The following is a 10,163-nucleotide window of genomic DNA, read 5'->3' on the forward strand; positions in this document are numbered from 1 at the left end:
CTGTGCATTAAAGACCAAAACGCCACCCCTGTGAGCTCCATCAGAAAACCGGCAGAGGACGAACCTACTCCCCCAACCCACAACTCATCACGCCCACAGTGTAAAGAAAAGGCCCCGGTCCCCGCCCTGCTCTGAGGAGGCGGCGGGAGTCTCGCAGCTCATCTGTGAAATGAGGGGCTGCACAGACTGCGCTGCCCGAGTCCGGCTCAGCGGGCCCATCCCGGCACGAGCGCCTCTCCCCTGACCCCTGGACTGTGACAGATGGGTTTCCTGTGCAGCCTGAAACACAGAGATTAAAGAAACCAAAGAGGAAAACAGACAACTCACAGCTTCATGACTCAGCTTAATTTATGCTGGAGGAGGAAAAACTTCACCACCAACACCACGAAGTTAACCACTCTTCCAAGTGAGAGAACCCAGTGGGTCACAGGGGAGGGAGGGCGGGGGACGGGAACCAGGGACCCAAAGTGCACCCCGACCCATCCCATCACCTCTGGGACTATGGCCTCTCCTCCTCCATTTTATTTATGGTTTTTCTGGAGACAGGGTCTTGCTGTGTAATCCAGGTTGGCCTTGAACTCGCAGCGATCCCCCTGCCTCAGCCTCTCCTCCTCTACAGTCTGCATCTTGCTCCCAAGGTAAAGGCCCGGGGCATAACCTCCACCGCCAGTGACCCTGAGTGGACCCTTGCTTGGGTCCAAGACAAGTTCAAAATAACCCTGAAATAACTTCAAACAAGCCATCAAGCCATCTGTCTATGGCAGAACACAAACACAGCACCTGGGTCGTTCTCACAAGGCGGGTTTTTTAGGTGAGATCTGATCATCTCAAGAGAGAAAACTCCAGGCTGCTACTGCTGTGTATCCCAAAGCTGCGATCTGCCTTGTTTCCAGCAAGACAGACCCACTGCCGCACTCTTGGGAAAGACAGACAAACAGGTGGCAGAGAAGGAAGAGCAATAGCTGTTCGGCTTGGTGCGCGTGCTTCTTACCCACATATTCTGAGAGGAAGACGACAAAGAACGGAGTGACCAGGTCATTAATTCCCTGGACGTACCCACTGGCAGGGTGGCGGATGGCCCAGATAAACAGAATTCTTTCAAAGATCTAGGAAAATGAGAGAGAAGAAGGAAAGAAGACACAAGCGTTAAGTCACGGGGACACACGCCCTCCCCCACTTACCTACTCCACAGTTTACCCCCGGGCTGGTGTAGAAGTTTTAGGGAAATTTTAAAATACGATGAACAAAGGAGAAATATAAATGCAAAGGGTCCCCAACGCCAGCTGTTCTGTGTACTTCGCGCCACTCATTTATCTTTCAATGTCTGGTTACTGTGACACAGTGATTTGGTCAGTGTTTTGCTACGGGGCCACTAATCAGCCCTGCACTCGCCTGCGTGCCGGCTGCCGCTGTTTCCAGGAGGAGCGCATCGAAGCGCCTCGCTCTGGACCTTTCCCTACACCTTTTCTGGTCATTGCAGGATTTAGAGCGGCAGCAGCCTGAGAAGGAAGGGAATCTAGATTCAAGTCTCCCACAGCCCGACGGGAACATGTGGCGGACTAGGTATCATCGGAAGTCCCTTCGGACCCAGGATACAGCCCAGACATCTCCAGGGTACAGGGACCCAGGGAAACCGAATCCTACAGCTTCACACAACTGGGGCTTTGAGAGACAGACACCACCACAGCCTCTAAGGAAAGCCTCCGGGGTTAAGTGCATTTGTCACTAGAATCCAGAGCTCTAGGTTGGGGATAAAGAACAGATCTTCATAGTCCCTTACCACAGTCCTGCCCTGTCCCATTCAACTGTATTCCCCTCTGCTTTTTTTCCTTTTGAGACGGGGTCTTGCTCTATAATTCAGGCTGGCCTTGAACTCACGGCCCAGCCTGGCCTCAAACTGATGGCGATCCTCCTGCCTCAGCCTCCCAAGTGCTGGGATTATAGGCGTGTGCCCCCACGCCTGGCATCCCCTTTGCTTTCATTAGGACTCTGAATTCCTCCTCTATAGTCTCTCAGTTCAAGGATGCCCACTGCCCAGCTTTGTCTTGGCACCATGGCCCCTGGGCCTGATGGGAAGGGTAGCTCTGCCCGGCGGCCTCTTATCTCCGAGAAACCACCCGAGGGATGCAGAGGGGATGGCAGCATGTGTAGGCGGGACAGGAGATTATGGGGCTCCCACAGCACACACTCAGCTCTGGGCCAGATTAGGGCCTCCCAGGGAGACCCAGACGATGCCAGTGGCTATGTGGACTTAGCATGGGTTATTTAGTGCAGGAAAGATGTCAGCGATCTATGCACGCAGCGGAGGGTGTGTGTGAGCCCCTGTCGTAGCTAGCGGGTCTGCAGCCAGCTCTCAGAGAGCCCAGAAACCCTCTGCTGGCCGTGAGGACCAGGCCTTCCTGCCCCGCTGGGGTCACCACTGGCTTTGTGGTGGCGGAGGAGCATAGCCCCTCGCGTGTGGGTTCCAGCCCTCTCACACACTTCCCTCTTGTTGCTAAATGACCTCTGCCCCTTCCTTCAAATGTGCAAGCCAGAGCCGCCATGCTCTGGCCATCTCAGCGACCCCCACCCCGCTGCCTCTCTGCCCCTCGCAGCCGGTGTCCATCTGGACACCCCGTTCAGAGGCCCCTGGGGGCTGGGGTGTGGTTCCGTGGCGGAGCAAGTGTCTAGCATGTGTCCAGCCCAGCACCATAAAAACAAACAAACAACACACCACCCCTCCTCCGGGGCAGTCTTTGCAAAAGACTTCTAAGGACTTCCAGTCCATGCTGAACACCCCTCGTGACCACACAGACCCCCGGGGGCTGGCGCTGGCTGCACAGAGGGACACTGGCTGCTCAAACAGGGACACAGCGCAAGTCGGCCACCAGGGGGACGTGTGCCCCTCACTAGGGGAGCCCGGGGAACCCTGCCCCGCAGGGAGGAGTGGACGGGACAACCCTGAAGGTTTGCCTTCACAGTGAAGGCAAAGGCCTTAGTCCTTTTCATTTATTGATTTTTATTTCTGAAAAATTTGAGATAGGGTCTGACTAAGCTGCTAATTTTCCCAGTCCGGGCTGGAAATTGCAATCCTCCTGCTTCAGCCCCCAGGAATGCTGGGATTGCAGGTGTGTGCCACCACATCCGGCTAGTTCTCTGCCCCTTCGCTGCCATTTTTACTCTGCTTAAGATGACTACAGCCTGCTTCCCGACACAGTGAGTGAGGAAAACGCGGGAAGAATCAAGTTGACCTCCCACGTTTGGATCGAGGCCCCGCTGCTAGGAGAAGCCCCCTCACAAGTTACTCTGCCCATGCACGGGGAGGGGCTGAGCAGCCCAACGCTGGCAGCTTCCCGTGAGGACCAAGCAGGCTGAGCCACAGGCAACCGAACGGCAAGAAGAGAAGGATCCCGGCCGCGCTCCTGGATCCTCCTAGGAGCTGAATCTTAGAGGTAAAATAATGGTGTCACCCTCAAGATCTTCCTTATGATGTTGGCAAAGCGGGAGGGATCCTGCTAGCAGGGACATTGATATTAAACCCAAGTATGAGTGCCCTTCAAAGCCAAGTGGCAATGTTTTTGAGCATTTTACCACCATCCCTCTCTGTTACGAGGAGGCCTGAAAGCTCACTTGGAAAAGCGCCAACACTCAGCACTGTCCTGCCTGCTGGGGTGCTGCACAGCAAACCCCTGATCAAGGGGAGTCCGCAGTAACAGCTCAGGTTGGAAGACAAGACCTGAGACCTTCCATGTACTACATTAGTTGGTCAGGTTTCAAAATACCACTACTGATTTCACTTTTTTGTTTGTTTGTTTTTTGAGACAGGGTCTCACTATCTAGTTCAGGCTAGCTTTAAACTCACTGGGTAGCCCAAGTTGGCCTTGAACTCATGGTGATCCTCCTGCCTCAGCCTCCCAAATGCTGGGATTACAGGTGTGCACCAGCTTGCCTAGTTATGCATATTTTACCACAGTTGGTTTTTTTCTTTTTCTTTCTTTTTTTTAAACAAAATCAGGGCTGGGGATATAGCTCAGTGGCACAGCACCTGCCTGGCAAGTGCAAGATCCTAAGTTCAATTTCCGGTACTCAAAAAAAAATACTTCCAGCTCGATAAATTAGAGAAAACAGGAGTAGGAATTCTAAGATGTGGGTTCTTCAGTGTTACCGGGTAGCTTCGATACACCACACAAGTTCCATAGCCTCTCCTAGTGTGCTGGGCAGTGGGTCTGTTCCAAAGATCAAACAGGGATGATGGAAAGTGTCCTGGGCCAGGACACTTTAACACGGGCCACCAGTGACAGGAGAGAAACAGCAGAGAAGGCTAAGCAATTCCTCACCTCCTGTACGAGCGGCTGCTGGAACAGCGGAATGAGAGGGTTCGTCCTTGGAATGTCAATGTGAATCTGAAAAACAAAGGCCACATCCCAAACCAAAATGCTGGTGTGTTCTTTAGACAAGTTGTTCACTTAAGGAATGGGAATCAAAGGAGTAGAAGTTAGAGCGCAATTTATCTTTAACAAAGAACTGACACGGAAAGAAACAAAGAGGGCCCGGCGCCCTGCCTATTTCCACAGCACAGTTCTCCACGGCGAGGGGCCACGTGCGGTAACGGGCCGCTTCACGGCCTCTGCCGCGGGCCTCCCCACCTCGCTGGGTCTCGGCCTCTCCGGGCGGCATTCCTGACCAGTGCGACTCGAGGGTGCCCCCCTCCTTCCCAGTCCTACTCGTCAAGGCTGCCAAGAACGAGGAACCTGGCAGCTCCACGCCCGGGCCAGGACGGGACCCACGGGGCCTGCTCTCACAGCGAGGAGGGGCAAGACGTGGGGCAGGGCCCGGGGACAGAAGTCACTGCAGTCAGGTCAGCTCTGGGGACTTCACAATGCCCAGCCCAGCCACCCTAACAGTGGCAGCGGAGGCTACTGCAGCTTGGGCTGGCTGGAGACAGCTGCCCCCACCCCCCGCACCCCCCAGCCCTAGACTCCTCTGCTCCCACACGCGGGAAGCCGCCCGCGGCCGGGAGCACTGAGCAGCGGTGGCACCTGCGTTTCCCCGTAGTCTCTGTGGGGGGCGCTGTCACGGTCCTGGCGGCTGGTGAGGTCTGAGCAGCACCGCCCCGACCAGTGTGCAAACCTTCCCATCTAAAATGCCTGAGACTGGCGCCGGTGGGGCACAGGGAAGGAGTCCTGGAAACAAGCTTGACGCACGGCCTGAGGACCTGCTAAACCTCACCCGGGGCGCCGCCAGGAGAGCCCTCGTCCAGGCACCTGACGAGCAGAGGGCCAGCGGGGACTGTACCTGTCTGTAGGTGTCCTGGTGATGCTCCTCATTCCGGGAGTCGTAATACTGCTCGATGAAGCCGAAATACTCCTCCCGCTTCCGCTGCAGGGTCAGCTTCCGCCTCTCCGTGTTCGCTGGGAGGTAGCCCTGCAGAAAGCCCGCCATCAGCGGCGGACAGGCGCTGGCAGGGGAGTCCTTAACCTTACTCCAGCCTGAGCAGCGGCTTGGGAACCACCAAAGGAGCAGAGGGAAAGCCGCCAAGAGCATGGCAGATCCCTCCTGGGGTCTGCCACGCAGAGGGCCCTCTCCTCACTCAATGCGCACCACGGCAGGCAGAGGCTGCCAGGCGACGCCCTAGGGCCGTGCGAATAGCAGCACCACCCAGCTCCGCCACACGGGGACAGACAGCCAGTGGGGGAGCCTGGGCCCCCACTGCAGCCTCTGTGGGCACAGGCGCTGTCCTCGGTGACAGCCAGGGGGTCACTTCCTCAGTCCTCACAGCTGCAAAGTGGGTTCCAGCCACCTGGCTCTTCCCAGTGAGCAAGGAGTGATGCTCGGGGACTGCGGGCCCCCATCTCACTGTTCTGCCTCCTCACTGCTATGAAGGCCGGGGCCATGACCACGACAGCGGAGCGGGAACACCAGCCCACTCTGCTCCTGCCCCTGCTGGGGTGAACGGCGAGGGAGTGTGTGTGCAGAGGCCGCCTGCAGCCCAGCTGTCATGTACAGCAGGACAGGGCGGGCTGTGGAGTGAGAGCCCTCACCAGGCGAGAGGGCGGCGGTGGGCAGGACTCACCGACAGGAGTCTCCAGGTCACAGGTCGGACCTCCCTGGGCACCCCCGGCCAGCTGCACTTCCTCAGTTCATCTGCAAACAGAAGACAGCCTGGTGGGATTAGAGGCTCCTGCGGGGGCCAATAACACAAGCCTATCATTCACGTAAGACCACCGCCACCACGGCCGCCACCACCGCCAGCCCCAGGGACAGCCCCCAGCAGCCTCCAGCATCGGAGCCCGAGCCACGCCCTGCAGGGCCACCCAGGCAGCTCGGACAGGAGCGTGAGGGGCCTGGGGTGCGGATTCGGGAAGAATCACCCCGCGCCAGGAGAGACCGAAGCCGGAGGAGCTGCACTATAGTCTACAGGCCCCAGAAACACGTCTCATCTAATTTGGTCCCTAACCTCTAGCAACATCCTCTGCCTTAATACCTGCGCGTCACCGCCCCGGGCGCCCGATCGGGAAAGGCTAGAAGAGTGAAAGAAGGGAGAATAAAGAGCGCTAGCGCCCAGGCCCCTGACGGGCCAGTCACAGGAGCGCCCACCGAGCTGGGCTCACCTAAGTCGGTGCTGTGGCTGGAGAGGAGCTGGCGGAACTTTTCCAGGCGCGTTTTCTCCCGCACCGTCATGGGGGGCGCTCCGGAAGCATTCTGGTCCGAGATCCGGGCGACCAGGGGGATGATGGGTCGGAGAGGGAGCGACTGCTGTTTGTGGAGTGGGTTCCTCAGGCATGTGTCACCTGAGATCGTTTGAAAGAGAAAGAGAAGTCTGGAGGGCGAGCAGGGATTGGGAGAAACCTCGGCCGCAGTCCCGACCCAGCCTCCTGCCGCAAAGCCCCCTTGCCTGTGTGCGCCATTTGAGGGCCCCCGGGAGGGACAGGGCGAACCTGTCCTTGGCAGGTCAGGCGCTGACACCAGGACCGATACACTGCAGTGACTTCTGAGAACCTCCCTGGGGCCGAAGAGCAGGTTGCTCTCCACAAGCCCCAGGCTGAGAGGCCCACAGCCCGCACAACTCTAACCTGTCCTGGGGCCACCGGAGGAGAGCTCCCTCACACCGCCCACCACAAGGAACTGCCCTGATTTGTGCCATTAAGGGACGAAAGTCACCGGGCCAGACGCTCTCCCTGAACTCTGCGCGTGGCTCTAGGCGCTGCTAAGCAGGCGGAGGCAGGTAGAGAACCACACCCACCGAGCGCCTGCCTCGCCCAAGGACCCCTCATTTGGTCCTCATGACTCTGGTTGGAACTTAAACCTGCTCCACACACGCGGAGGCTGTGGACTGAAGGAGTGCTAAGCGACAGCTGAGATGACACCTTCGATATGTCTGACTCCAAAACCCTTGTTTACTTTATTTCTGCAGAGAAAATTCAGCTTTTAACTGGGCCTGTTCTTTCACGGTCACTTCATGTTCCACATAGCTTGACCTTAAAAACCACTGCTCACAAGGAAAACAGTGACGACAAACCAGCCAGCACGACTAGAAAGCGTACAAAAACCGCCTCACAGGCTCACCGGCCGCCTGCAGTAACGGTGGGGCCTAGAAAGTGCCGGCCACACACTGCGGAGCTGGGACGGACCTCTGAGTCCAGCTGCTGGGGGACATGCACGGCACGCATGGTGGAGACCGCCACAGGGGACCCCGAGGGGGTCCTGGCTACACAAAGCAGACCTCCTCATGCTGGGAACCTCTGGGGTGCAGACACCCAATCCCGGGGTGGAGACACTTCCCACAACTGGAGCTGTGGCTACCGGCTAAAGACACAGCATGTCCACCTGGGCGGGTGCTGAAGGTTCAACCGGCGCCGGAACCGGTGAGGGACAGTGAGTGCAGAGCGCCTACAGAAACCCTCAGCCAGAGCTGGGACCGCAGGCTTCGTCTGAGGCCGCTCAAGAAATTCGCCTAGAACCGGGCCAGGACACGCTCCCGGCTCTGATGTTCCACCTCCTTTTCATCCATGAGCAGGCAGCCGTTTTAACTTTCGCTAGGACCACGGCACGTCCCTCTCCAGCTGAGATAACCCACTTAGACAGAGCCCCGCGGGGCAACATCACAGAGCACAGGAAACTTAAAAGACTCCGCGGAAAGTCCTCACACTTCCCACAAATCCACACCACTCCAGCCATCGCAGAGGCCAGATCTCTGCAAAAGAGAGGGCAGGCCTGGCCCACCCACCCCGGCTGACTGGCATGTGCATGGCCAGGGAACTGCGACCTGCGCCTTCCGGCACATGCTGCTCCCCCGAGGAAGCGGGGAGGGGGAAAAAGACCACTTCCTGTGTGTGACTGTCCCCAGGGGCTGACGAGGTCGATCAACCACACCACCCACTTATGAAATGCAGCCACTAAGAGCTCGAAGGGCCTCTGTCAATATTCTAAGTCTGCCCGGCCTAAAGCGTGTGGAGCAGTCCGACCAACAGCAAAGGTTCGGGCCCCACCCAGGAGAGGTGGCCGGAAGGGGAGGAGACGGCAGCAATGCTGGGAGGTCAGGAGGCACAGGCCCAGGTCACAGGGAAGGCAGGACAGCTTGTGACCAGTCACGCTCACAGACATCGTACCTCAGGCTTGAACTTGCTTTTTGTCATCCCAGGGTGAGCTGAGTGATACCCTAAAGAGAAACACTTTGGTTTCGAATGTGCCGCGGGGGTGCTGGGGCTGCGAGGGGCGGAGGACTTACTGGAGTTCCTGGAGAGCTGGGCGTCGCTGCTGGACTTTATGACCTTGTAGCTGGCGGGGACCTCGGACGTCGTGGACTGGGACCGCTCCGGCTTTGCCCGAAGCTTGCTGTGGTTTTCCAGGACTTGGGCTGCAGTTGCCAAGGCAACTTTTGAGTTCAGAGTTTGGAAAGTAGAGGAGGAAAAGTCCTCTTCCTCGTCGTCGCCGATGTCCCAAGCGTCGCTGGTGTTCCGGGCAAACTCGTGGAAACTGGAGGCCTTCTTACTCTTCAGAGGGACCGTGTTCACTTTGGACCGTTCTTTAAGGAAACTTCAAGACAGGAGAAACCATGACGCAGGGCTGCCGGGCACGCCTGGCTACGTCAGCCTGCATGCCCTGCGACCTTCATGTAACAAACAAGCCCACACGGGCTCCCGACCTTCCTCACGCAGCACTGCTCGTCCAGGTGCACGCAGCCCACAGCACCCAGGCCGCAGCACCCAGGCCGCAGCCTGAGGTGGCACAGACAACACCCCAAAAGTCCCGGGAGCTCCTCTACACTCCCAGCCCCCTGTGCTTGGGCGTTTGGGCCTGTGTGCTGGGAAGGGACTCAGGTGGAAATGGCTGTGGCTTCTCCAGGACCCGCTTCCGGGGTGCTGACTGGCAAGGTGCGGGATATGGGGCCTCTTCAGCCTGGGGACCTAGGGGACAGTGGGGAACAGGGCCCAGCACTAACCTACTCCATCCATTTAGGACACCAAGGACAAGGAAGCAAAAAACCTTTGCTGTGTTAACCCACTGAGATTTCAGAGTAATACGTAACATGGCACTGTCACCTAAACCTGCTCTTATAGTAGCTATAAACCGCTGAGAAGCCGGGCATGGTGGCGCAAGCCTATAATCCCAGCCCTTGGGAGGCTCAGGCAGGAGGATTGTTGCGAGTTCGAGACCAGCCTGGGCTACAAAGTGAGCTCAAGGCCAGCCTGAACTGCACAGCGAGACCCTGTCTCAAAAAGACAAAAAAAAAAAACAGTGAGAAAAGGAGATAATTTTAGGTAGTTCACATAGGAAAATTTAAGTACCAAAGCAAACATATTCCTTTCTTTTTTTTTTTTTTCTTTTTTTTTCAGTACTAGGAGTTGAACCCTGGGGTGCTCTACTACTGAGCTACATCCCCACCCCTTTTTATTTTTTATTTTAGTACATGGTCTTGCTAAATAGCCTGGCTAGCCTTGAACTTGCAATCCTCTTGCCTCAGTCTCCTGAGTAGCTGGGATTACAGGCATGTGGCCTGTACCCTGTACCCCATCTTTTTAAAAATGATGTTAAACTCTTCTAGTAGCCTAATGGTGAGTTTGGTGCTACTCTGTCTTTAAGACACTCTAGGGGCTGGGGATTTAGCTCAGCGGCAAAAGCGCCTGCCTGGCAAGTGCAAGGTCGTGAGTTCGGTTCCCGGTACCGGAGAAAAACCAAAAAAA

General features: G+C 57.0%; 1 protein-coding gene across 2 annotated transcripts in view; it reads right to left on the reverse strand.

Moving 5' to 3' along the window:
* Tbc1d22b (TBC1 domain family, member 22B) overlaps positions 1–10,163 on the reverse strand; it is a 59,393-nt gene that overhangs the window by 27,525 nt on the left and 21,705 nt on the right. For both annotated transcript variants that reach the window (XM_005389622.2, XM_013517043.1), the window contains exons 3-8: positions 8,708–9,015; positions 6,591–6,770; positions 6,053–6,123; positions 5,275–5,403; positions 4,317–4,382; positions 992–1,106 (exon numbers count right to left, since the gene is read on the reverse strand). In XM_005389622.2, the coding sequence (XP_005389679.1) occupies positions 992–1,106; positions 4,317–4,382; positions 5,275–5,403; positions 6,053–6,123; positions 6,591–6,770; positions 8,708–9,015 (869 nt within the window). The remainder of the gene's footprint in view (positions 1–991; positions 1,107–4,316; positions 4,383–5,274; positions 5,404–6,052; positions 6,124–6,590; positions 6,771–8,707; positions 9,016–10,163) is intronic.

This window comes from Chinchilla lanigera, unplaced genomic scaffold (genome assembly GCF_000276665.1).
Source record: "Chinchilla lanigera isolate Chin_1 unplaced genomic scaffold, ChiLan1.0 scaffold00036, whole genome shotgun sequence".
NCBI lineage: Eukaryota > Metazoa > Chordata > Mammalia > Rodentia > Chinchillidae > Chinchilla > Chinchilla lanigera.